Below are 27781 nucleotides of genomic sequence, written 5' to 3'. Positions count from 1 at the left end.
CTCGGAATGAATAAAATTCGATATTGTATTCTTGGAAAAATATTTCACTTTTGAATTTTATTGGAAAACAAGAAAAAAAACATTGGTACTTAAAAATACGACGCGGTAGTCTGTCGCGCGAATGAGACACTTTATGTGGGAATATAACTTCGTCAAGTCTTAATAATCTTCACGAAATTTGACACAAACGCTTCAGCGCGTTACATCCATCTTGCAGCATGACAGCTTCCGTTTAAAGCAGACGTTCCGGTGCATTAAAAGATTCTGTACGACAGTGACGACGATTATTCGATGGATGGCGGAACCGGAAGTCGAAGATCTTAATCTGCCTTTAATATCCTGCGTCTGAGAGGATCGCCAAGCCCCCGCGATCGTCCGTGTTCGATTCGCAGGCCAATGGAAAACTGGGCGTCCTCTCGACCGCACTCTCGAATGAACCGTCGCTCATTTTCTCACGGAGATAGTCGAAGAGAGAAAAGTCGGCGTGGAGAGACACACTGAAGATCTTCTAGCGGAGGAGAATCTGGTCGAGCGGAAACGAAATGTCGACGAAGTGGAATGTGCTGAGAATTAACGAATTTCTATAAATTTTCTGATTGCATCGCGTCGACAAAAAAAAAAATTAATCGCTCTCTCGCAGCTAAAAGAATTACTAGTTTTTTTTATTGATGAGAAAAAAGAACACACTGTGTTCAGAATTTTGTAAGATATAAGATGTGACGTAATTTCAAAAAATTTTTCTTAGAGCACGCTGGAAGATAATCTCACTCTAAGTATACTGCTCTCTTTTCTTGAACAATAGTATCATGAAACCTGACGTTTTGTTACTTTTCGGCGTTAAGATCTCGCAACGTTACGGAAGCAGACTTCTCGATTTGTCCTCGTCGTGCGAGCTTTTGCTCTCGTCGGGAGCGCAGCTGAAATTTGTCCCGTCTCTTATTCGCCTTATTTTATCTGCGGGATGACTCTTGAACGTGAAATAAAAGACCAACTTAAAAAATAACGTAACGCGAGAAATCTATTTGAATATAAGAAAATTATAGCTGTTGTTTTATTTCTTTTGACATTTGAACCGTTAGCGCGCCGACGAAGAATATAAGCGATAAAAATTCATTGAGCTTGGAAATAACGTTATAATTCGATTCGTACGTATTCGTTCGAGAGACAATTTTATCGTGCAAATTTTATCGTGCAATTTTTTTTTTTTTTTTTTTTTTTAGTCGAACAAACATCAAATAAAAAGTAATAATCTGATGGAAATTATTTATTCTTCCCGTGTACACGGTTCAAAAGAATTTTGTTTTTTGCATCATTACGAGCACACGCGAACAAAGTGCATCGGAACGGATATCGCGCGTGAATCTGCGATATTGTGTGTAATACATAATACAAAGTCGCGTGGGCAATGTATATAGGATACTGTGCATTAAGCGAAGATCTGAACAGCTTCAAAAACACGGACTTAGAATTTTAAAGCCACTTTCCGGATAGATTTTAATTCCTAAAGCGCCTTAAACTGTCCCGGAGGCTATTTAAACTTGCAAATCCGTTCATTTGAGTTAGGATCGTGATAGTGCTTGCTTCCCTTTAAAAATGCTCTTCCATTTGGAATACGGGCGCAACGGCAGAGTATTGCATTCCGTTCGGCGCCGCGATTAAAGCAATTATTGATTTCGCATTCGTGTCGGCCGGCACGAATTATTCGAAATATTAGCGAATTATTCGAGAAATTTGCCGCATTGATTACACGCGGTTGCAATTGAAATGTGACTGACGCAGTAAAGTCGTAACGTTCGTTTGTAAAGCGGACTGATCAATTTATTACATCGCGCCGTTGTTATTAACATTGACAAAAAAAGTTATTTCGGACTATTGTTTATTTATTGTTTATTTATTAACAAACAATTAAAGCCGAAACGGTTTTGTTTTTTTTTTTTTTTTTTTTTATTTTTTTTTTTCATTGTTTTCTTTTTTTTTTTATTTTTTTTTTTTTTTTGTTACGCAACACAGCAGAAAACGCAAGTATTGTAGGATAGAAACTCGATAGTAAATTCTGTTGTTTGAAATCTCTGCAAGCTATAATGCGCGCTATACACGCCTCTAATTCTGACATATTCGATTGTACATTTCGCATATTGTGCACTTCACGCAAGAACGTTTTCAATGAAACGCGTGACTGCGTTTCGAATTGCAGCTTCGATCCCCGCATTGGTCGGTCTCTCCGCGATATCGGACACAATAAAAATCGCATAGGCATATCGCGTCCGTATCCGGAACACGGTACGGTTTTTTAACGATCGAAAGAGGCCGTAGTCCAGTCGTCAAATGATCGCGAAAAAAAAAAAATAATAAAAATAGAAAGAAACATAAAAGAGAACGGAAAGAGCGGCCGGTTGGAAAAGCCGGTGGAAACAAGAATCCGGGTGTGCATCTCTACCTGCCGTTTTTGTTTCCGGCACGGGGATTCCTTTTTTTTTTTTTTCTTTTCTTTTTATTCTCGATACTGCGCGCGATTGTGATGCGCTCAAAGGAAGAAACGGAAATTTGAAGCGCTCAATGAATGTCAGCACTTTGACATTCAAGAGCTTGGCTGTCTTGTTTCGCACATCACCTGCAATTTAACGTCGAGCCATTGCCTTGTTACCGCGTCTGTCTTGTCGCTTCTGGAATAATCAACGAATTAATCCATTTGACGCTTTTTCTCTCGACGGTTTCTTCAGAATTTCGTCCACTTCCACACGCAGGGAATTCGTCGTTTCAAAAACAAAAAAAAAACAGACAAAGTAATTTTTTTATTTCGATATTAAATCCTTTTCAAAAACAAAAAGTGCTGTTTCTCCATTTTTCCTTGATTTTCTGAATTAAATCAAAACAAACGTACATGATATCTTTATCTTAAAAAATATACATATCTCTATGCTTATCTCTTTTTCTGTCTTTCTCTCTTTACGATCCTATTTCAGAACAATGGCGCACCGATCTTTCTACAAAATAATAATACCTTCCAGCGAGATATCTCGCGGGAAGAAAGAAAAAAAAAAACAAAAAAAAAAAAAAAATAATAAAATAAAAGAAAAGAAAATTCTAGTGCTCGGATCTCCGTAAATCTTAATTTAATTTTCACCTGTGCAAATGCCTTCCGGCGGCACGCGATCCATAGGGAAATAGTTCTCCTGGTATATATATTGTCTTTATTTTCCTTTTCTCGTAAACCAATAACTTATATGTGAACGCACGTTGCTTCTCGGTTTCTTTCCCATTGTATTGCCTGTATAAAATACGTAATGCTATATTTCATGTGGTATAGTATAAAAATTGCTGCAAAGAAGTCGAAAAAAAAACGTCATCACAATTCTAATAAATAAATACGTATGCCTAGAACAAATACGTATGTGTGTGCTTAGAAACAAATTCAATAAATCGTAATGTGATAAAACAAAATCTTAATTTGTTTTCTCTCTTTACAATTTTCTACCTACCTTTCTCTATTTCATATGTGCTCTTACTCAGCTGTTTTCTTTAAACGGAGAAATTGTTTACTAGTCACAGTCATATTTTATGTTAAAACACTTGCTCCGCGCGTGAGTGTGCTCACACGCTACATCCCACATAACATCCCTTAATACGATCAACCGCGCACGATACCTTGAAGAACACACCGTTAGGCGCGGTTACACCGACAATCTCGGTCAGCAAGGTTCCAGTTACCGAATTATTGTCCCTTTCTGGGTATAGTGCTTTCTGTAACATGAATATATGGAGGAAAGAAAATTTAGTTGAACTAGGTTAACTCTAAACCATGTGTCAGTAACGTCGTCTCTTAGCGGTGCGGCGAGGATGCGGGACATGCAGTACACATATAACGTTGCATTGATTACAAAAGCTAAAGAGGCTTGCGCTATGTCGATAGCGAATCGATATTCAGCGGATAATCGTCGTTTGAATGAGCACCGATTAAAACCTAATCTGATATATTGCATCTGCGAAAAACTCGAACGGTGTGTGTGAAATCAACAATTTAAGATAAGTATACAACAAAGTACAACAAGATACTTTTAGATATAACATTTTATATAAAATTAAATATGAAATTTAAAATAAATTGCATAATATCTATATACATATATAAAAAAGAGATTTAAGAAAAAAGAAAAAGATCTATATAAAACTGCATCCCTAAAAACTATCTGCTTTTTCTACGATTTTCGTTCAAATTGCGAGGAAACCTGTTTTCCTAGGTAAAATTAGCGCGCTCGCGCTCTTATTATTTGCCTGATGCGAGAACCGTGTACGTAATTTTTCTTTCACCGAATTCACGACCTTCGCATCTATAACGTCTCGGAAATTGGGAGTGCCCCGTTTCCAGGGATTCGAGAAAAGTATTTTTCGGCTCTCTATTTTTATCGATAATCGAAAATTTTCAAGTTATCTCTAAAAAGCCGTCAACTTTTACGAGAAAAAAGACAATAACTAAAATTTATTATAAGTATATCGGAAATCAATAATAGAAGGTTTATAAATTTCTTTTTCTCGATCGAAAGCTTTATAATCTCTATAATTAATTACATCAGTTAATATTAATTTGAAAAATCAACAATAAAATAAAGATAGAATTAAAGAATTTATCACGCAACACAACAACTACGGTATTGCGTTTGAAGAAAACTTGTTAGTTTCAGGCTCTCGAAAATGTAAACCCACTACTGTATTTTGCGCGTGTGCTTGAGCCGCGCACAGTTGCTCTGCGTGTTCAACGCGGTAGATAAGATAAAGCTTACGGGATTGTAATACAAGCGATAAAGGCCGACGAACAATGACAATCCGTCAATCGCGCGGGTTATCGCCGCCATGACCCAGCTATACTAGTATAGATAATGCTCACGCAGGTAAAAACGCGTCATACTCGTCCGTCATTTGCAGCGTTGACAAGGAAAATGTTTCCGCGGTGTCTGCTGTTGTTGCAGCTGCTCTCCTGTACCCTTTATTGCCAATGCTACGGGCAAGCGACTGTGAGTATGCGCGTGTTCGTTAAACTCTGACGTTCTCCACATAACTGTAAAATTAGGTTACGTGCGTACGTGTGTATACGTATAACGTTATGCATGATAATCACAACATTAAATCCGACACATACGAATATTTGTATATACATATCTATTTTTGTATTTGGTAGCAGCAACTATTTTATTCTATATATATAGAAAACACACGTGTATTCTCTCGGTAATCGTAAAACACTTGCGTTGTGTTGAAAAATTTCTCAGTGCGCGATAGTTCATCGCGCCACTTAAATGAAATTCATTTAGAACCGACTGAATTTTAATTAATTGCCAGACGGTATCAAGTGAGACTAACAATTTCCGAAACGTATTCGCAATTGGAACTTGAAGTTATTTCGCCTAAGATCTTCGGCGCCGAGTGTGTTTAAGATAGAAGTTCTCACGTACTCATTGAGAACTGCATAAGTCTCTCTCGCGCCGGATCGTAAAGTTCAGCGGCAGGCGTGGCGCAAAGTCGCGGTGCGGTAAGTGCGCGACGTTTGTGTGTCGCGCGATTAACCCGCTCATGTGGCCCCGATATTACATTTTCGGGTCAAATAATGATAACGAGCCAAAAGTTAAACAATAAGCCGTTTCCTCCGGAAGGGCGACGTTGTCGGCAAAAGTTTTAATGAGGATCGAAAAACAAGTCGACGGTGCCACTCGATTCCCTGTCTGACACGGGAGCACAACCCCCGACCTCTCTGCCAACTCAACTTAACGCGAATTTTAAGCGCCGGCAATTAGTTACACTAAAGCACGTAAATTAGTGTACATGTGCATTTTTTGCCAATTTGCGTAAATTATTTTGTTTTCTATCTGTGAGCGTAAAAATGTCTTTTTATCCGAGACAGAGATCGTGAATATTTATTTGCTGCGTGCAAAGAATTTTGTTTTGTTAACTTGATTGTGATTTTTTTTTAAAGTTTTTTACATTTTATTCGACGCCAATCCTATCGATTTTCTCACTCTTTAGCTTCTATATCTTTCACAATAACACATCCACATTATACATATATATATATATATAACAAAATAAACATTTTGTGATAACTTGCAGTTAATATTCGCTAAAAAAAAAAAAATGCAAAGTCCCGTTATATATTCCGATAACACAGTGATCAAAAATATACCAGTGTTTATCGAACTGTGAGCTGTGATACCTGTCATATCTCGGCAAAATGTAATGCGTACGGGAAACACGACTCGAGAGTGTAAGCGCACTGATAAAATATGATCCATTTTATCTCCAGCAAATAATACTACCGGTCTTTTTTTTTGCCAATAAATAGATGAGTATAATAATAATAATCGCGTCGAATCAAATCTGTAAAAACAAACACCTTGTTATTTCAAGATAGATTTTTTTGTGCGCGAATTCAAATCGTGTTACATCCGCATTGCCGTCGTTTTTTTTTCCCGTACATAACGTGTACTGTAGATTCCGTAATTAAAGATATCAAAATATTAATCTTCTCTCATCAGAGAAGGAGCGCGGAGTGCAGCGCAATTTGCTTTGAGACGAGAGCTATGTATATCCGTAAGGCAAAAAATGCATTTAATTTCGTATTACAAACCTTTGATTCTTGATTACGATATCGCGGTTTCACTCGGACGAGAGAAGTCGAGTTGGTATAATGGAATGCTTTGCATCCTCATCTCTCATCTCGTTTGTAATACTTACGAGGCTCTTCATCCCTTCTTTTTCTCCTCCTCTACCATCCTCTTTTCCTCGTAACTTGAAAGCTCGGACGACAAGCGACCGTTTAAATACTCTCGGCGGGAAGATTTAACTTTCTTCTCTTTAATTAATTCCCTGCCGCTTTCTCGAAATGGTAACCGACTCCATCTGGAAAAGAAATCCGTGATTTATTATTAAAAAAAAAATATATCTGTTTTCGCCACGTAATGATGTTTCGCGGATGTAACCAAATGCCAATTTTTATGCTTGTTAAATTTTCAGTATTTGTTAAGGGAATTTTTTTGTCTTACTTGTTCTCCTTGATTTGATCGCATTTAATGTAAACATAAGAATAAACGAGCTTCATGATGAGACCATAGAAGCGAAACCGGTGGAAGAGGGCGAACAGAAGCGGAGGGTCGCGCTCGAGAGAACACGCGTTCGAAACTGGATTATAAAGTTCCGTTGTGTTATCACTGCTTAAGGGATTAACGCCTTCTTGCATATACGCGTTGGGAATTCTAAATCAGTCGTGCGAATCTCGATTCAAACTCGACCGAAGTGGTTGACTAATTAGCTATCTGAAATTCTTTTTCTCGCGCATACGTTTATTAGCCGCCATTAAATACTTTTTCACTGTCTCTCAAATTTCACCGTCTCTCGAAACTTTGCGTACCTGTTTGTTATATATTTTGTTTTCTCAATTTTTTGATTATAGAGCACTACTGCCGAAACACCGCGCGTACGAACAACAACATTAAGTGACAGCGAAATTCTATTGTCTGCCATGGCTTGCACTTTGTTTTCCGTTGTGATCGTTCTAATTCCCACACTGCTATATTAGTGAGTATCTTTCCTTTGCGTCAAAAATATACAACGCACTGCATAATACTGTTGTACCATAACTGTTTTATTAAATCGTATTTTCGCGGAATATTTTATATCTACTCTCAACTTTTAATTATAAATATTCAGCTCTTAATATTTTTTTGTTCTTACAGCAAGTACTGTTCCAAGGAAGTTGAATCATAGTCGATCGACCTATATAAGCAGTTGGAATATCATCGATAACGTTATCGTCCGGGAATCACATTTTTTCACGAGTCATGAGAACAGGATTGCTAAATAAATATGATCATTTCTTGCGCGCGTGTCATATCAAGAATAAAAAAACACACGGCCAAATGTTTCCAAAACTACCGTACGTTTTCAAACCAATCCGCATATTTATTCGATAAATCTGCGTAAATTAACGGCAGTCGGCGGGGGTTACTGTGGATTCGATTAATTAATCCGTCAATCCGTCAGTCCGATTTTATAACGTCAGATTGCTAGCGAAATCAACCAGTCCGCCGTGTGTTGTGTTAATCCTGTTTTCATCAAAGAAAATATAATGTAGAAAATGTATATCGTAATGTTTTGTATTGGTAAACGCAATTAGCGTGACGTGTTCATTGTATTATTTTCTGTATATTTATAATGTGTGCGCAATATGCGTTTCTTATCAAATAGCCGCGGGTATATCGGATATTTAATTTATATCTCTAACATGTGTTTAATATATGTAAGTAAGTAATTCTCTTTATATTTAAAAACAAATCTTGTTGTTATAATTACTAATTAGGTAAACATCTAATTATTTCACTTGTTATATGCACAATGTCGCTTATCTAACATAAACTTTGTACAAGTTTTTATGTTCCTTCAAGCTGTATATTATTTCTATTATCTCCTCTCTATCTAGCGAGTATGAGCGGTCAACTAAAGTGCGATTGAACAGATTTAATATCAATTACATTCAATTTTCGTGAACTATTTCACCACCGGTTGTGAGTTAGAAATTAAGAGAGAAATAGAGAGAGAGAAAGCTATTGACATTAATCTCGCTTTCGACTCCAATCCACTTCAATCAGTTATACGTTTTAGATCATTAGCCAAACTATAAGTTTCCTAAGTTAGCAGCTGCTGCCACCTTACACTTCTTTGATATATTACAACATTACAAATATTGTGTTACCACTGTGATAATTGAATCATTGTTTCTTGTTTTTTATTTAAATATAAAAATTAGTTTTAAAAGTGGCGTAACAAAATTTACAAGCTTAATTTTGTTCAAAATCAACAAGATCAAATATTTGTACTGCAGACGTCGCGTTGCTTTACATTTTGATACAGCACTGAAAACTTATTAGAGCAGATAATATCACAATCGATTATCTCTGATTTGATAACATCTCTTTTATTTGCTTATCTATTAATCAAAATTGATAGCTCAGAAATCACGGTTTATAGAAGATAATCAAGAAATATCTTATATCAAGAACGTACAAAATTATTTATGTATTTAAAAAACTTAATTTATGTATTTAAAAAACTTAGATCATATTATGAATATGTATAAACTTGTTAGAAAAAAAAGCTTTTTATTAAACAATTGAATTTAACATTTATATTATATCGTTACCACAAAGTTGTAATAAATATGAAACTTTATTTCAAGTTTTTATTTTAAAGAAGATGCTAAAACGAAACATTGTGCAGACAGACAGCGATAATAAAAAGAGATTATTAGCTGACCTGAAAAAAAGATTTGGCGCGGCTCGAGTGTAACGAAATGTCACTCGTAAATTCGTGTCACAACGTGGACGTGAGACAGTATAAAAGCGTATATAAAGCTTTTCCCTTGGCAGATGGCAATATAAAGTTTAATACGGTCTCAAACTTTCACACGGGTTATGATCAGAAATGCTACATAGCTGCACCGAGAAAGCAACCAAGCGAGCGAACGCGTCATTCTCGGTGCATTGCAAATTTGAAACGTTTCTTTAAAGGATGAAGCCGGAGATTTTCCGCGAAAGAAGCTTCGCACGGGAATACCGAGACGCATTCTTCGCTCGAGTCCATTATGCTCGTGATGTAACTCCATCTCGACTACGCGTTGCCGCGGAAATGAAATCACAAGGGAATAATGCTGTCGCAACAACGCGACGCTAATTAACAAAATTCGTATAAGCCAAAGTTGCACGGAGTCGGAAATATATCCTTTGTCGCGCCCAAAAGACAGCGATGCGTCGGCGTCGCGTTAAGATTTGCGCATTAGCGCGAAGTGCTGAGCGGCTAACCACTGCCGAGTTGTGCGAACTCGTGAAAGATGTTTTCGGAAAACTTTTGTCAACAAGATACTTTGTCAAGAGTCGTGAATTGTGAATTAGCCGAGACTATTAGAGAGATACTCACAACTTACAAGGAATTAATTATAAGACAAGAGAAGAATTCATTATATTTGCATTCGTGCTCTCTCCAGTTTCGTTCATCTGATGGTAAAAACCAACAATAGGAAAGTTATCGGCAGATTTAACATTATCAGTTCTTTTTTTTTTTTTTTTGATAATAAAAAAGTGTGTCAAAAGTGTGTATCTGTGTGTGTTTCTATGTGTATATGTATATATATAAGTACAATATACATATATATCTTTATAATAAAGTATGACGGAATCTGATATATTGGCTGGTGATACAATTAGCTGATGATAAAATTAGCTTTTAAGTTTGTTGCAAAAATACATACATATATAAATAAATATACATATATACATATGTAAATTTTTATATACATAAAAAATATAAAACAGAAATAAATAAATTTACTCTTTCAAACCCCTAACAAAAAATATACTAAATATATAAAAAAATAAATATACATATTTATTTATATAAATATATAAATATATATATGTACATTTATTTTATATACTTTTTTTATATATTTATTTTATATATTTAGTATATTTTTTGTTAGATTTAGAAGTAAATTTATTTATTTCTGTTTTATAGTTTTTATGTATATAAAAATTTATGTAACTTATATAAATTATGCGCTATATTCGATTTTTATTTGTTTGAGAATTGAATTGCTACTTTATATATTTTTGTTATAGTAGAACATGTAAATAAACATGTGTGTGTGTGTCTCTCAGTGCGACATATACAGGCAACGAACAAAGTTAATCTGCAGCCGCTCTGCAGTGCGTACACACGTATATACACTCAAACCACATGTCTCTAAACACAACTAGAAGATGACTTAAAAACGTCTTGTCGTCTTTTAAACATCTTTAAAGTGACTCTTTTGGCCTTTCTTTGCCCTTGTCTCTGGAATAATTATTGCACGAAAATAGAATTTCGCAAGCAAACTCTGAAGTTGCCATACACTTGAAATACACACTGTGCAACAGGCAGCAGATACAGTGTATCTCTTCATGGATGTGAGCGTTCCTTCTAACAGTAAAAATAAATCTAACATACACGTATTGATAATTTTTTAAATATAAAATTTCTGTATAAATATAAATACACATATATTACGTAGATATATAAATTATATTTTGCGTTATCCGTCAGAATATAATAATAATAGTCAGTGTGCAAAAATATAAGAACAATACAAGATGTTGCTTGTGCGTGAGTCAGCATATGTTCTTGCATAATTTTCATTGAGACGCAACTTTCGTCGAATTTTATTGGTAGAATTCGATCGGCACTCGCTTGTTCAAAATAAAAATAAATAAAATAATTTTCATAAACATTATACTTGCGATAGAGAAGAGTATTTTTATCAAGATTATGTGGATAGATTATGTAGATAAAAATAGTGTCCCAGAATGGAGACTTGAAACTCCGACAGTGATAGATGCAAGAGACGATATTTCAAAATAAATCGGATCTCAAATCGCACTTGCGTTTCTATTTTCTAAATACGATAATTCAAAACAATGCAGACATGTTTGATAGTCAGCTTTTCCAAAAGTACATTGGTCTCGAGAGTCGTAGACAAATTGAAAGAAACAGAAAAAAAGAGCTCGTAAAAGAGCTTTCGTTTTCAATTATGTACAACTATTGATTCAACATTATTACAATGCATTTTCTTCAACGTATTATTTTAAGAGAGAGAAATTGCAAAAATAATAACGTGTACGTGTATCACAATTGCGTCTTATAAACATGTATATCTCCAGAGTACTAGAGAGTAGTCACGATAACATTATGCAAATATTTCTTTGATATTGAAGTTTTACTTCTCTACCAGATGTTTGTGTCTGAGAAATGCTATATATATATTATTTGTGTAGGGAAGCAACAAATATTACATAGACATACTGAAAATTTCTCTTTCGCACGAACTCACATTTATATTGCATGTCTATTGGCGTTTTTCCGCGAAAGAAATCACACTACTGCACCCCTTTTGAATTCAACTGCTCAAATAATAAGATGTTAGCGAAAGCAACTCCGGAAAATGCGATTGCTTTTGTAAAATTAAGCGTGTTCATATCACTTCTTTGGCCGCTGTCGGCCACGGCAACACGATGGCAAGTAGTTCGCTTCAAAACGTTAATCTGGTTGAGTTACGCAAATCTGTGGTGTCTTTTCGTGCCGATAGTCGTTAGTTATCAAGATTGCATCAGCAATCCAAACATCTGCGTCAAATCGATTCCCATACTGGCTGGCAACATCCAGTGTATAACGGATATAACGATATGTCAACTTTATCATAAACAATTGCAAGTATGTAAAAAATTACAAATGGTTTAGACTTAGGCTTATTGTTTTTCTTTACAAATGGCATATTAATGTCATTATCGTAGCCGTTAATTGCTGAAATGGAAAGCCACTGTAAACGTGCTAAAGGTCACGAAAGAAAAATCTTACAACAATATGTCGACAACTATGGGACGTTTTACATTGCGGCCGTAATATTGTATTATTTGACAACGGTTTATGTTGTTTCCACCCCGTCGTCTGATAATCTTCCGGTGAACGCTAAATATCCATTCAATTTGACTTCTCCGTTGACGTTAGGAATCATTTACGCGCAACAGAGTTTCGTTGGCTTGCAGATATCGTCGGCATTGTGCACCAGCATTTTCGTTGCGCTTTTGCTTTGGTTCGCATCGGCTAAATTCGACATGTTGTGCACCGAAATACGAACAACAACAAATGTCAACGACTTAATACGATGCATTCAGAAGCATCAGAAAGTACTAAAGTACGCGATCGATGTTATCGATTTAATATCGAATTAACAGAAATGTGATATAATTACACGTAATTTTAAAGAAGTACTGTCGAAGTTTCTCTATTGTTACTTTGTCGAGACCGAGTCTTCTCTGTATTGTTACTTTCTTTTGCTTTCCGCACTTTTCAGTTAACAATTCACCGCGTATCGCGCAAAATTATTCTACACACGCGCGAATACGTACGATAGTGAAATGTTAACATAAACAAAAAGTAACCAAGTAAAACTTTAGTAACAATACGGAATAAGAGTACAAAGATTGTAGAAGAAAAAATTTGTTTTATTGAACATTTGTGAAGCACGTTTTACTTATTTTATTGATAAAAATTACTCTAAGATTTTTTATGACGAGACAAAATAAAAAATATAATTTCCAGATACGCCAATGATGTAATTCAAAATGTTCGTTTACTGATTTTGGTAATAGTGGAAAGTAATACATTTGCGTTAATATTCTCCGGACTCGCTCTTGTCAGTGTAAGAATAATTTGTTCTTATGTCAATTTGAAACACATCCATTTTGTACTAAAACATGAGCGCGTATGTACACAGAATTATATGATTACGCAATAAGTTATATTAAATATACGTATTTTTATGTTGACAGCGACTACCAGTAGCAGTCAAATTGCAATTTTTCGAGATGACGTTTATATCTCTTTCCCAAGTGCTTTTGTGTTGTTGGCCTGCCAATAATCTGTTAATTACAGTACGATATTTACATATCTCACGTATCGTATGTTATATAGTATTATATCGTATATTATATATAGTGTTTATTGTAATATTTACAATAAACAATTCATCTATGTTTAGAGAAATTAGATGTATCTTTTCAGCTTCATTCTATTCTAAACTTTTTGAATGTACAGTAGAATCTCTCAAAACGTATACAAATCCACTTTCAAAAAACGTATATTTTTCCCCCTTTATTGTTTATTCCACCCCTAAGTATGGTCAAAACCAAAACTGCGCTAGCGCTTGCGCATTTATATCAAGTAAGTCTTTACGTATACGTGAATTAAAAAGTGAGGAAAGAGAAAGTATATATGTTTTTTGGGAAGTTTGTCGGTCCCGCCTGTGTATACGTTTTAGGAGGTTCTACTGTATTTCATTAGTAGCGTTAAGTAATATTATATGCTTTTATAACAGAGTTCGAACGTTGGCACCGCAGTTTATGAATCACAATGGTATTCTCAAAACGTATACGTGCAGAAAATTTTGCTTCCCATTATACTACGATGCCAAAAACCGGTTACCATTACAATCGCTTGTGTCATACCGATTTTGTCACTACAATATTTTAGTTCGGTAAGAAACAAGATCCTCTCTTTTCATCTTTTTTTAATTAAATAATTTTCATGCGATACGTGTGTGTCTGCACGCACGTATAAGAGTGCGTATTGTATAAAATATAAAAACACCACGAGAAACAAAAATAAAATTACAAAAAATATTTTTATCTGTTCATGTGTTGTTATGTTTTAGTTTATTTCAACGGGGTTTTCTTACTTCACGGCCATACGAGTAATGATCGAAAAAGATAACGTACAATGAAAACAATTATAACAATTATACTATGACATGAAAATATTACAATACATTCTTACTATCAACTTGCAAAAACTATACTGATACATACTAAACCCGCTATGCTAATAATTTACACATGTGCATACACATCATATCTATCTTGCAATATAATATGCAATATTATAAGAAAAAAATATACACAAATTGTTTTCTACAGTTTGTACTTAATAAAAATTTAAATAAAAAAGAAAATTTCTTTTGTTGTGTTTTACAAAATGAACAAGTTTACTCTTTTTTGTCGCAGTGTTTATTTGTCGTTATACGAATAAGTTATTCCTTTGAGTCGTCGAAGCAGTATTCTGTTAGCGTGCAACAATTTTCGGATACTAAAATTGTTTTTAAATTCTTCTAAAACCTTACGAAAGAGCGATTGTTCAGCGAGAATACGTCGATAAGTGTGCTCAATTCTATGGTTTTTGTATAGGAATTTTTTACATGAGTCTGTTTGGCATGTTCTTGGAACCCATCATGCTGGACCAGTCGCTTCCAGCACCTGCTGAATTTCCATTTGATGCGTCCCGCCAACCGCTGAGAGCTATTACGTATACGCACCAAATCATAATGGGTCTGTTCATAGCCTCGCAGTTGTCCGCGAACGCTTTTATGGCGCTGTTACTTTGGTTAACGTCAGCGAGATTTAAATTGTTGATCGAGGATTTACGGTCCGTTACAAAGTTCCGTGATTTTGTAAAATGCGTCAAAACGCATCAGCAATTACTTGAGTAAGAGTACTGCTTTGTCTTCGGTTCTGAAACAAATTAAAAATATTTTAAACGTCAACGTATAATATTTGTTTATATATTTGTTTATACTTTAATTGTAAATAGTGTCTTAGAACAAATAAAGTGTGTCGTAAGATACAGACAAAATTTAAAAATTATAGGTACGCAGGAGAAGTAGCTCATACAGTTCGCATCTTTGCATTAGGAACGATATTCTTCAGTACAATATCGTTACTAGTACTTGGCCTTATTTTTATTATAGTAAGTATATATCTTATTAGAGTAAGTATATATTTTTGTATTTAGAAAGGCGCTTCATTTTTTTTCCAATGGTCCCTTGCAACATTGCTGTTGCGTGACGAAGTTTAACAGCATATGCTGGATAATACGAGATTGCCGCGTACACGCATTGCGGATATAGTTTTTGTTCTTATACACATGTGCTTATATATATACTTGTATTACACGTACATATTACACATACTTGTATTGTTTTCTTAAATAGAGAGTATCGCCCGCTTTGAAGATTGAATGTGTCTTTTTAGCAGTCGGCGCATTGTTGGAAGTGTTCATGTATGCGTGGCCAGCGGAACACTTGATTCACATAGTAAGTTATTAGTGAAGGATAACGTTAATAAATGTATGTTTACTCAGAGTTTTTTTTATCCTGGATAATGTTTTCTAGAGCAATGATGTTGCACAGGCAGCGTTTGAAACTGATTGGCATAACAATTCTTCGGAAGCTCTTCGAAAAAGTTTACAGATGATTATACTACGGAGCCAGAAACCGATATTTGTTGTATTGCCATGCGGTCTGCCATCGTTGTCTTTATCTTATTACGCATCGGTAATTTAACGATTTGACCTCTTGCGTGTTCGTGTCATTGCTCTAACCTTTATGTTACAATAAATATATCATATATTGAAAAAGTACATATGATTTCAGTATCTGTCAACTCTATTTTCTTACTTTACCACAATGCGAATAATGTTTGAAGAGCAAAATAACGGAGCATAAATAAAAAAACAGTATATTTTGGATAGTTTTAAATGAAGAAATATATAATTTAAAGAAGGTACAACTGTGGATTAGTTACATATGTATGGTTTTTAGTAATACTCATTAAAAGTATTTTAAAAGACGTATCTTACGTAGGTGTTGAGTGTATTTACTAATATTACATAACAAAAATACGTGTTTGTATGTTTTCTTTTTCAACAATAATATAAAATGGTACAAAAATAATAGAAAACATTTTTAAGATATCTCAACACACCATATATTATTTTTATACAAAAGAGTTCTAGCGTAAACTATCAAAACACGTATGTAATTTTGCGAGTTACTGTACAAATTACATAGGAGTAAGCAAAGCTAACATCGAATTCAAATACCGTGCGTAATACATTGGTGAAGGTTTCTTCTCAACTATTTGAAAATAAGAAACTAAACTTGCACGCGTTTGAGAAACTTCAGTACGTGATAAATAATAAAGCAGCAATTTTGTTGCATAGTATGTGCCAACACTTCTTCAATCTAATTCTACAACTTATCAATCACACATTTCTGTACAGTCTTGGATTGAGTATATTATATAGCAAGATAAAAGAAAGTCTGAAAGCTTCCGCGCATATTGTTTCAACAAAAACAGTACATGTCGAGCGTGTAGAGTAACCAAACCCTTACATTACGATCATTATACCATATCCCTATTTTAACATTTTTTTTTCTTTTTTCAAGACTTCTGTAGACACTCTTCTTGTAGGAAATTGTAAATCTCCCGTTTTACCTCAACCGCTCATTTTATTCCGTAAATTTTCTTGCGATAATCTATTCGATAGAGAACAAGAATTTTGCTTGCGCTGAAATTTTCTCTCAGTGTATAAACACAAACGTACGCGTGTTCTAAATCATGTGGAAAAAAGTATCGTTCAAGAAGGTTATCTCTGTCGTGAAATTAAGTTTGTTCATTACTTGGTGCTGGCCACTTCCAAGGGACGCGATTAAATTGAAAGTCATCGGTGCCGCATTGTATCAATATTTCTGTATAATTGTAGTCTCTAGCGTAGCTCTTGGGCTAATGAACACGGTCAGAAACCATCTCGACGATCCTCTTATCATGGCAAAATCAATTAGCGTTCTGTTTCCCGCTCTACAAGCTGTTTTCAACATCATGTGCTTCAGAGTTTATTCTACACGCATACAAGTAAATTATACGTTTAATGTTATTTTTTTAAACAAACGAAACGTATATACACTTAAAAAAAAACAATTTTGCTATTATATGGTCAGCAAGAAAAATTTGCTGAGACTGAATGGTTTGTTTCGTCAACAAAATATTTTGTTGACCAAACAAAACATTCAATAGACTTAGCAAATTGTTCTTGCTGATCACAGTAGTAATTAATCTTGCTATTCTAGCAAACCTGTTTTTTCCACGTAAATGCATATATATATGTATATCGTCGCTCACATGCACACTTACGCACACAGAATAAGTATATAACCGATTCCAGTACATCACATTCGAAATGATAGCTTTCTGCGAATTGCTTAAACCGTATGAAGAAGCAATCGTGCAACAGTACATTGACAAATGCATGTACTTCTACGGCGGATCTATATGCTGGATATATCTGAGCTGCTTTTTTGTCATGACTGGACCGCTTACGCTCGATCAGCCGTTCCCAACGAACGCGGAGTATCCGTTCGACGTTTATTATCAACCGCTAAAAACTATTGTCTTTCTGCAACAGAATATGGCTTGTTTACAGGGAGCTGCACAGTTGTGCATGAATATCTTCATGGGGCTTTTAATGTGGTTCACATCGGCAAGATTTGAATTATTGGTCGTGAAGTTGCGAATAGTCACGGATATCTACGCTTTGAGAAAATGCATCCAGGAACATCAGAGTCTACTCAAGTAAGATATACTTGCTGTTATACTTGCTCTTCGTCAATAAAATTTATTTAGACCGATACAATTTTTTTACATTAACTCTTTTTTTTTCATTACAGAAACATAGTGCTTAGTTTTTATTTTGACGTAAGAGAAACAAAATATTAAAATTTATCAAAATGTATATTTCTCTCAGATATACAGAAGAGGTGATCGCTATAGTTCGATTGATTGCTGTAACAACCGTATGGTTCACCACAATTGTGTTAATAATAGTAGGCCTTATTTTAATTACTGTAAGTAATTGACAATGACTGCTTTTTTTTATCCAGTAATATGTTTGTTGCTTTGATTTTTTTAGAAATAGCTCTTTTTTATATTTGAAATTAAATTATATATCGTTTTTCTTTTTTTTATATATAGGATCAGCCGTTATTAATGAAAATTCAATGCGTTGGTATAGTTTTTAGTGGGTTATCAATAGTGTTCATGTTCACCTGGCCAGCAGAACACTTAATTCATATAGTAATCTCCACTTCTGTGTCGCAAAACTCGGTTTTGTTCTGCGAGTATTTAAAGTTCTTAATACTATTTTTTTTTTAGAGCAATGAAGTGGGACAGGCAGTGTTTGACGCACGATGGTACTATCAACAATCCATAATTCTACGAAAAGACATGCTAATACTTATGATGAGAGCTCAACAGCCAGTAACTGTTTCGATACCATGTGTCATGCCATCGTTATCTTTAAGTTATTATGCAACGGTGAGAAATCGAGTTTTTTTTTTATATATAAAGCTTTCTTCGCATAACGTCAAAATGTATCTTCCTTCTAAGTATGTCTCAATTCCCATCAGTACAAAGAAAGAATACACCATGTAAGAGTAGAGAATTTTCTCATATTACGCTTTGATTCGAAACTTGACGTTATGCAAAAATAGTGCATTATAACAATAATTATATAATCATAAACAAGAATAATGAAGAATTAATTAATGAAGTATTAACATTTGAAATTAAGTAAATGTATTTATATTACGTACTTATTATTAATATTTGATATTAATTACTCATTACTTGATTAGGTATATTCATTCAAATGTAATCAAATAGTGTAATCAAAAGTGAATAACACAATTTATATTATTAAATTGCAATTAAGAACTGACTGTTGCATACTTTCTTTGTGACTTACATAAATTTTTTATCTGTTGCAGTTTTTATCAACTATATTCTCGTATTTTACAACGTTAAGAATAGTCATGCAACAAGACTAAGATGTAGATTTAGCAAACTTGTCATCGATAGTTTTGAAAAATATGCAAATAATTACATTAAAATGTTAAAAAAAAAAACGATAAAGAAATAAAATAGCAAAAACCAATCTGGTGAACTTTTACAATTTTTGCAGAAACAATTGCACAAGTAATTCTTAAAATATCTATAAATAATGTACACAATGCGGTAGAACAGGTTTTGATTTTTTGAAAAAATTAATTGTAAAAATTGAAAAGTTGATCACATTTACCTTTTTGTTACGCTTAATCGACAGCGGGCGCGAATATTTACATATTGCAGCATTATGTTTCCTCATATTATAAAACTTACATATTACAAAGATACTGGATATAATCCTTCGAAGATATTAAACGAGAAATAATCTTGCGAATCACAAATATCAACCAGCAAAGTTTCATGTTACAGAGAAAAGAATCGGTTTACGAGAGATTACGGATTGACATTCAACTGTGATAGATATTTGTTTTGTCATAATTTACTTCTCGCTTCGTAACGGTAATGCACGCGATAACTTCTTCCATGTCTACCATCCCTCTGTGTTTTAGCTATAAAATATAGATGAACGCAACACCGGTAAGAGCGAACTTTGATATTTCAACACGCAAATGTTTTCCTTAGACATTATTCGCGATTGTTTCTTTTTTTCCCATAAATTCTTCGTAAAGAAATATTAAAAAGAAATGTTAAAAAGATAGAAAAATGTGAATAGCAGTAATGATAGATGGAAAAATTTTTTTCCTTATCGTCGCTTTGTCGATATTGCGTGTTATGTGTCTATAGAACGCACTTATAGAGTCTTCTATAAAGTACTACCTTATTTTGTCTTTATCTTTGTCTTCTGAATTATTTTACTTTAACGCCTTACGTGCCAATAACATATAAATATATATATATATATATATACATATGTATACTATTAAGCACAAATGTCGAATTGTCGCGCAGTTTTGCGCATGTGGTGGGGAGAACGTCTCATAATGAGATAAATGTCGATCGCGCAAAGTAGTGAGAAAGCACTATATTCAAGCTATAAAAGAGAAAAATGATTATGGGCGAGATATTGACAATAGAAAAGATTATTTCCTTTTTAAAAGCAGATCTACGAGTTGCGTTTTGTTGGCCTCTTTCGGCAAACGCCACAAAATGGCAAAAAATTGTTAACAACATATTTCGAGTCTTCTGTTGTGCAAATGGCTTATTGCTATCGATAGCGTTAATGTATACGTTAGGCAGTGAACGTGATATGATTCTTATTATGAAAATTGGTTGCGAGCTAAGCGCGTTTTTACAAATTCCAGTACAGATTATGTTATTCACATTGCAGAATGATCATTTTCAAGTAAGATATGTAATTTGTTTATCTTCGGTTTGTTACGCAACGTTACCATTTGTATTGTCACATTCAGATAGCACACGTCTAAAAGATGACTAAAAAAACCCGACTTAAAAACGTCTTGTTGTCTTTTCAGACAATAAAACGTTTTTAACATGTCTCTTGGCCTTTTTGTACGGTCTGAGCAAAAAGTAATATATTGGGTTGATCAGAAAGTCTTTTCGTATTTTAATACGAAAAACTTGAAAAGATCTTCTGACCAACCTAATAAATTTTAAAACTTTTTAACAAAGCCACACGCTTTTAGGACATAACGTGCAAAATGGAAAACTACATACAACAAGCAAAAACAGAAGAAAAAAATACAATTCAGTATTATGTCGACAAATGCAAATTATTTTACGGAATTACAATGTGCTGGGTTAATCTAACCGCAATTGCTATAATCTTAGGACCAGTACTTCTATCTCAGCCCTTTCCCATCGTAGTGCGTTATCCATTTCATGTGAACTATCAGCCGCTAAATACTATTATCTATCTGCATCATACGATGGCCGTTTATCAGAGCAATGTGCATGTTTGTGCTAATGTTTTCTTAGCTCTTTTGCTTTGGTTCGTGGCGGCTAGGTTTGAAATTTTGTCGCACAAGTTCCAGCAAGTTACTAACTTCTCGGAGTTCATGATCTGTATAAAGTTGCATCAACAACTGTTACGGTAAAATGTTTTTATTCTGAAAAAAATACTGTTGATGATAATAATTAATCAATTTGTGTCATAATTCTAAATACGCGACCACCTTCATAAATTGAGAGATGCTCAACAGTCGGTCCGTATCACTTGCGCTAACAACCACGATTGTTTTTTACATACCTGCTCACAAAACGTTCGCGGATTGTTTCACGTTTGATGATACGCGACAGTCGTTGTATTGTGCGCGAATTATTCCTCACTCGATGATAAGCGACAGTCATCAAGCGCAGAATAATCCGCTTGCGAAAGCAAATGGGTTAACAAATAACGTCTAAATATCTGTAACAAAACTTTGCTACAGGTGTCTAAAATAATATCGTTGTTTTGTTTTTTATCTTATAAAGTCATGTTTTTAGTTGTAGTCCTAAAACTATAACATTAAAAAACACTAGAAGATATTAATAATTGATTGTACAGATATGCGAAAGATGTTACTAGGGCTGTTAGATACATAGCATTATCATCGATAGGATTCAGCACCTCAGCAGTGGTATTTAGTGGTCTTATCTTTTTAAGCGTAAGCTATACTTTATAAACGTGTAGTTGGATTTTTTTATATTGGTGTTAATAACTTATTAGTAAGTTTGCAATATATTTTTATTACATCAGAAATCACCGTTAACCATAAAGGCTCAATTTTTTACTGTGGCTGCATCTTCGCTTGTAGAAGTCTTCATCTGCGCATGGCCAGCTGATTATTTGTTGAGAATGGTGAGAACTGATAATTATACATAAAGATAAGTAATTGTAATTTGCTACCTACGTTGATGCTTTAATATTTCCAACATCTATATCAGAGTTATGATATTAGTCAGGCTGTGTACCATTCCATATGGTACAATAAAGGATTAGCTCTGCAAAAGGATTCGTTGTATATTGTGTTGCGAAGTCAACAGCCTGTAACTGTTACCGTTCCATGTATGCTGCCCACTCTCTCGCTTAGTTACTACGCCTCAGTAAGTTGTGATATGTGCGAGTTGCTTCGCCGCTTATGCGGGATTAAGTTGCGTAATTTATCATTCAAACTGTAAATATACGTATAGAGCTTAAACATGTTTAACAATTTTATTACAATTTTTATATTGTATATTCTGTATTTTATATCATATTTTTTTATCACTTTTGACTGTTGTTTATGTACAAATATGCACAGTTAATAATTAAATTTGGAGTTACGTATCAAGTATCTGTTTGTATTATCTGTTACAAGTATCTGTATGGATCTAATAATTATTTCAAATTGTTCTTAAACATTAATGATAATATACGATGAAAACTGTGTATTTCCTTTTGGCAGTATTTGTCAACGGCATTTTCTTACTTGACGACCTTCCGAGCAGTATTTGTAGAAAATGACTAAATGTGATTGACTGGAAAGAAGATCGACCGTACGTACGTATACATTTTTCTAAAAAAAACTTCTAAAATAACATGACCATGTAATATCTTTAGTCAAAGTGTATAAAAAAAATGTAACAGTAAGAAGTAACAATAAAGTAAATATTTAAACTATAAATTTTCTCGTATCAATAACAAAACAAAAAATATTAATGCATATTTTAAGTCGTATGCAAGTTACAAATAAATTTTGTATTGAAGAACATCAATTTTTATCACACAGCCGTTAATATATGTTAAGTCTTAAATATAAGAAATGGAAAATCGACATAAGGTACAATATCAAAGGCAACAAATAAATCGAGCTTGGTTTGTGTGACAAATTATGTGTTACTCGCGTTTATGCACACAGAAATATATATTAAAGAAGAAATATATGATTATGCAATAAGTTACATTAAGTATACGTATTTATGTTGACTGCGACTATCAATAGCAGTCAAACTGCGATTTTTCCAGATGACGTTTACATGTCTTTCCCAAGTAATTATGCGTTGCTGGCCTGCTAGTAATCTATTAGTTACAGTACGATATTTGCATATCTTACGTATCGTATATTGTTTATTGTAACATTTACAATAAATAATGCAATTATTTTCGAAGAAATTACAAGTATTTTTTTAGCTTTATTCTAAACTTTTTCAATGTATTTTATACGTTCACAATATTATTATAGCGTACAGTAATATTATATGCTTTTATAACAATGTTTGAACGTTGGCAACGCAATTTATAAATCACTATGGTATTCTCAAAACGTATACGTATTGCAGAAAATTCTATCACCTTGCAAGAAATATACTGATACACAATGAACCTATGCTAATAATTTTTTGATATACATATACACATATACATACACATCATATCTATCTTGCAATAAAATATGCAATATTACAAAAAACATATACACAAATTGTTTACTACAGTTTGTACTAAATAAAAATTTAAATACAAAAAAAAATTTCTTATGTTGTATTTTACAAAATGAATAAGTTCACCTTTTTTGTAACAGTGTTTATTCGTCGTTATACAAATAAGTTATTCCTTTGAGTCGTCGAAGCAGTATTCTGTTAGCGTGCAATATTTTCCGGATACTACGCCGAATTTTTCTCTTGCCTTCGTAGAAAAACATTTCTTTATATTGATCATTGCAAAAACGCCATAAAACTCAACAGTTTTATAACTGACATCGCACTTACAGTATTTTGTTAAAATATCCTAGTATTTTTCTTGAAGTTCTTCCGGTAGGTATTACAAAATGCTTTACAATCTGCACGATTTCTGCAAGATACAGCGTGTTTTCAGAGAAATATTTCAATAAAAAAAATGATTACATAATATTATCGCCGTTTCAAGTTCTACCGTTGTGGATGAATTATTTATCTGCTTCTTCTCACCCTAATCGTAGTCCACATACAATACTCACTAGATATATATATATATATATATATATACTATATTTTCACAAACTACCCGAACTTCTACACGTCAATTTTTTTCGCTTCAGTATATGCGCACATATTTTTCCTCTTTGCATTGAAATAAGCGCAACACGTATCGATCGATCCTTCGTCTCTTCAAGGTTTTGTTTCCTGCATATTTTATAATAACAGTATTAAGGTAGCGTGTGTTGAGTGAAAGCATTTACCTAAATGACACGTGGTGCTTTCATTTTGTATATCCAACTACATAATTTGATTACAAAAGTTCCTAAATTGCTCGTCGGCACGAAATATGATTCTCGATAAGCAAAATAGTACTTGGTGATGTACTTGCACATAGTTTAACTCAATCATGGAAGAAAGAGTAACGTTGAAGAAAGTAATCACTGTTGTAAAGTTGAGTTTGTTCGTTACGTGGTTTTGGCCGCTACCACAAAGTGCGAGTAAGCGTAAACTCTTGTGCATGCAGTTGTACCAATGCGTCAGCTTATTGTTGACTGCGGCCGTAATTGCGTCGATGGTATACGCTGTTGTTCAAAATCTAGATGATCTCGACCTTGTTATAAAATCGGCATTGGGTGTGTTTCCTTGTAGTCACGTTATTTGGAACATTCTGTGCCACTTAGCTATTTATCAGCGTATACAAGTAAGAATTATTTGCGTATTATTTTGAGAACATAATTAACGTTTTTAATAAACATAGTTATTGCATATTTTTAATTGACGTGTAACGTTAGCGGATCTTATTTGCAGCGCGTTACCTACAAAATGGAGAATTTTCGCGCTTTTTTAAAACCTTGCGAAAGAGCGATTGTTCAGCGAGAATACGTCAATAAGTATGCACAGTTTTATGGTTTTTGTATAGGAATGTTTTACATGAGTCTGTTTGGCATGTTTGTGGGACCCGTCGTGCTAGACCAACCGCTTCCAGCACCTGCTGAATTTCCATTTGATGCGTCCCGCCAACCGCTGAGAGTTATTACGTATACGCACCAAATTATAGTGGGTCTGTTCATAGCCTCGCAGTTGTCTGTGAACGCCTTTATGGCGTTGTTACTCTGGTTGGCATCAGCAAGATTTAAATTGTTGATCGAGGATTTACGATCCGTCACAAAGTTCCGTGATTTTGTAAAGTGCGTCGAAAAGCATCAGCAATTACTTGAGTAAGAGTACTGCTTTGTCTTCGGTTCTGAAACAAATTAAAAATATTTCAAACGTTAACGTATAATATTTATTTAATTGCAAATAGTGTCTTACATTAAAGTGTTATAACATAAGATACAAACAAACTTTAAAATTTCTAGGTACGCGGGAGAAGTAGCTCTTACAGTTCGTATCTTTGCGTTAGGAACAATATTCTTCAGTACAGTAACATTACTCGTATTTGGTCTTATTTTTGTTACAGTAAGTATATATTTTTGCAAGAAACGTGCTTCGTTTTTTTTTTCTATTGTCTTTTTTAACACTGCTGTTGCGTGACAGAAGTGAGCAGCATATGCTCAATAATACACGCATTGCAACCCGGATATTAAATTTGGTCTTACACCCGTACATTTGTCGTATACTTATATATACTTGTATTACACGTACATATTACACATATTTGTGTCGTTTTCTTAAACAGAGAGCATCGCCTGCTTTGAAGATTGAATGTGTCTTTTTAGCAATCAGTGCATTGTTGGAAGTGTTCATGTATGCATGGCCAGCGGAACACTTGATTCACATAGTAAGTTATTAGTGAAGGATAACGTTAATGAATGTGTGTTTACTCAGAGTATTTTTTATTTTAGATATTTTCTTTTTAGAGCAGTGATGTCGGACAGGCAGCGTTCGAAACTGATTGGTATAACGATTGTTCGGAAACTTTTCGAAAAACTTTACAGATGATTATACTACGAAGCCAGAAACCGATACTTGTTGTATTGCCATGCGGTCTGCCATCGTTGTCTTTACGGTATTACGCATCGGTAAGATAACGATTTGACCTCTGCGTGTGTCATTGCCAATCTTTATGTTACAATAAATATATCATATATTGAAAAAGTACATATGATTTTAGTATCTGTCAACTATATTTTCTTACTTTACCACAATGCGAATGATGTTTGAAGAGCAAAATAACGAATCATAAATAAAGAACAGTATATTTTTGAATGAAGAAAGTTGTAATTTAAAGAATGTATAATCTGTATACTAGTTACACATGTATATAGTTGTTAGTAATACGCATTAAAAGTACTTTAAAAAACAATTCATACTTACGTGTTAATGTATTTACTAATATTTTTGAACAAAATACATGGTAGCATGGTTTTTTCTTTAAAATTAATATAAAGTAATATAAAAAGAATAGACATAAACATTAAGATATTTCAACACAACATATACTGCATATGCACAAAAGAGTTTCTATTGACTATCAAAACACGCACGTAATTTTGTAAGTTGCAGTACAAGTTACATAGGTGTAAGCACTTCTCCAATCTTATTCTACAACTTATCAATCACAAGTGTCTTTGCTACAAGTGTCTAAAATAATATCGTTATTTTGAATTTTGTTTTATAAAGTCATGTTTTTAGTTGTAGTCCTAAAACTATAACATTAAAAAACACTAGAAGATATTAATAATCGATTGTACACTAGAAGATATTAATAATTGATTGTACAGATATGCGAAAGATGTTACTACGACTGTTAGATATGTAGCATTATCATCGATAGAATTCAGCACTTGGTATTCAGCAGTGGTATTTAGTGGTTTTACTTTTTTAAGCGTAAGCTATACTTTATAAGCGTGTAGTTGGTTTTTTTTTATATTGATATTAATAAAGTATTAGTAAGTTTGCAATATATTTTTATTATATCAGAAAGCACCGTTAACCATAGAGGCCCAATTTTTTATCGTGGTTGCATCTTTGCTCATAGAAGTCTTCATCTGCGCATGGCTAGCTAATTATTTATTGAGAATGATAAGTATTAATAATTATATAAAAATAAGTAATTGACATTTGCTAAATACGTTGCTTTAATATTTCCAACAATTATATCAGAGTTATGATATTAGTCAGGCTGTATACCATTCCATGCAATAAAGCTCTGCTAAAGAATTTGTTGTATTTGGTTGCATTTTTAAAAATGCAAATGGGTAACAGTAGAAATTAAATAATAAAGTAAATATTTAAACTTTTAATTTTTTTGTTTATCGATATTAGAACAAAAAATATTAATGGGTATTTTGAGTCGTACGCATGTAACAGACAACTTTTGTATTGAAGAATATAAATTTTTATCAAACAGTCGTTAATATATTAAGTCTTAAATAAAAAGAGAAAAACTAATAAAAATTTGTGTGTTCAAGGTACAATAATAGTGGCAGCAAATCTTGCTTTATGTGAAAAATTACGTTATGCGCGTCTATATTCCGTGCACTTATAGTCACTTGAATGATTTGAAAAAGTATCGTGAACAACGAAGAAAGTGTTATATCGTATACGGATTATTATTTCGCGTTTTCTGCGTATGAAATGTCATTATTTATTTAATC

The 27781-nt window shown here is 33.7% G+C and overlaps 5 protein-coding genes and 1 long non-coding RNA gene across 7 annotated transcripts; 5 read left to right on the top strand and 1 right to left on the bottom strand.

The window, feature by feature from the left end:
* Positions 1-2031: 2031 nt before the first annotated feature.
* On the bottom strand, positions 2032-7469 carry LOC109854226. 2 transcript variants are annotated; one of them, XR_002250199.1, is made up of 6 exons: positions 7397-7469; positions 6724-6888; positions 6203-6366; positions 3480-3741; positions 3125-3268; positions 2032-2663 (listed from the first exon to the last, which is right to left on the bottom strand). It is a non-coding gene; the product is annotated as an uncharacterized LOC109854226 (long non-coding RNA). The 2 variants fall into 2 exon arrangements; XR_002250198.1 differs by having other exon boundaries at positions 6724-7424.
* A 4522-nt stretch (positions 7470-11991) lies between these two features.
* On the top strand, positions 11992-14353 carry LOC109854236. Its single transcript, XM_020427119.1, has 4 exons — positions 11992-12285; positions 12366-12758; positions 13949-14107; positions 14285-14353. Exons 1-4 carry the CDS (start codon positions 11992-11994, stop codon positions 14351-14353), a joined length of 915 nt encoding a protein of 304 aa, XP_020282708.1.
* A 387-nt stretch (positions 14354-14740) lies between these two features.
* Positions 14741-16129, top strand: LOC109854235 (odorant receptor 47b-like; the record flags this gene model as incomplete). Its single annotated transcript, XM_020427118.1, has 5 exons — positions 14741-15111; positions 15273-15372; positions 15617-15718; positions 15797-15958; positions 16058-16129. Coding segments are annotated over 5 exons (807 nt in total), but the record flags the coding sequence as incomplete, so codon positions are not given.
* Positions 16130-17192: 1063 nt separating this feature from the next.
* Positions 17193-19288, top strand: LOC109854234. Its single transcript, XM_020427117.1, has 6 exons — positions 17193-17318; positions 17629-18035; positions 18208-18307; positions 18435-18536; positions 18615-18776; positions 19229-19288. The coding sequence occupies exons 1-6, from the start codon at positions 17193-17195 to the stop codon at positions 19286-19288; spliced, it is 957 nt and encodes a 318-aa protein (XP_020282706.1).
* A 1677-nt stretch (positions 19289-20965) lies between these two features.
* On the top strand, positions 20966-22753 carry LOC109854233 (odorant receptor 49b-like). The gene is made up of 5 exons (XM_020427116.1): positions 20966-21357; positions 21811-21910; positions 22003-22104; positions 22191-22349; positions 22691-22753. Exons 1-5 carry the CDS (start codon positions 20966-20968, stop codon positions 22751-22753), a joined length of 816 nt encoding a protein of 271 aa, XP_020282705.1.
* Positions 22754-24575: 1822 nt separating this feature from the next.
* Positions 24576-26367, top strand: LOC109854216 (odorant receptor 4-like). The gene is made up of 6 exons (XM_020427096.1): positions 24576-24882; positions 24990-25399; positions 25541-25640; positions 25861-25962; positions 26042-26203; positions 26296-26367. Exons 1-6 carry the CDS (start codon positions 24589-24591, stop codon positions 26365-26367), a joined length of 1140 nt encoding a protein of 379 aa, XP_020282685.1. The 5' UTR covers positions 24576-24588.
* Positions 26368-27781: the final 1414 nt, after the last annotated feature.

The sequence above is a fragment of the Pseudomyrmex gracilis genome, unplaced genomic scaffold (genome assembly GCF_002006095.1).
Source record: "Pseudomyrmex gracilis isolate BER0280 unplaced genomic scaffold, ASM200609v1 scaffold_61, whole genome shotgun sequence".
In the NCBI taxonomy this organism is placed as follows: domain Eukaryota; kingdom Metazoa; phylum Arthropoda; class Insecta; order Hymenoptera; family Formicidae; genus Pseudomyrmex; species Pseudomyrmex gracilis.
This window is presented reverse-complemented; position numbering and strand designations above follow the sequence as displayed.

Coding starts and splice junctions, on each gene's coding strand:
- LOC109854233 (XM_020427116.1), top strand. CDS start 20,966: ATGGAAAACTACATACAACAAGCAAAAACAGAAGAAAAAAATACAATT. Junction 21,358..21,810: donor TTGCATCAACAACTGTTACG/GTAAAATGTTTT, acceptor TTGATTGTACAG/ATATGCGAAAGATGTTACTA. Junction 21,911..22,002: donor GTGGTCTTATCTTTTTAAGC/GTAAGCTATACT, acceptor TTATTACATCAG/AAATCACCGTTAACCATAAA.
- LOC109854234 (XM_020427117.1), top strand. CDS start 17,193: ATGAACACGGTCAGAAACCATCTCGACGATCCTCTTATCATGGCAAAA. Junction 18,308..18,434: donor TAGGCCTTATTTTAATTACT/GTAAGTAATTGA, acceptor TTTTATATATAG/GATCAGCCGTTATTAATGAA. Junction 18,777..19,228: donor CTTTAAGTTATTATGCAACG/GTGAGAAATCGA, acceptor TATCTGTTGCAG/TTTTTATCAACTATATTCTC.
- LOC109854236 (XM_020427119.1), top strand. CDS start 11,992: ATGTTAGCGAAAGCAACTCCGGAAAATGCGATTGCTTTTGTAAAATTA. Junction 12,759..13,948: donor GCATTCAGAAGCATCAGAAA/GTACTAAAGTAC, acceptor CTTTTATAACAG/AGTTCGAACGTTGGCACCGC. Junction 14,108..14,284: donor CACTACAATATTTTAGTTCG/GTAAGAAACAAG, acceptor GTTATGTTTTAG/TTTATTTCAACGGGGTTTTC.
- LOC109854216 (XM_020427096.1), top strand. CDS start 24,589: ATGGAAGAAAGAGTAACGTTGAAGAAAGTAATCACTGTTGTAAAGTTG. Junction 24,883..24,989: donor CTATTTATCAGCGTATACAA/GTAAGAATTATT, acceptor TCTTATTTGCAG/CGCGTTACCTACAAAATGGA. Junction 26,204..26,295: donor CTTTACGGTATTACGCATCG/GTAAGATAACGA, acceptor ATATGATTTTAG/TATCTGTCAACTATATTTTC.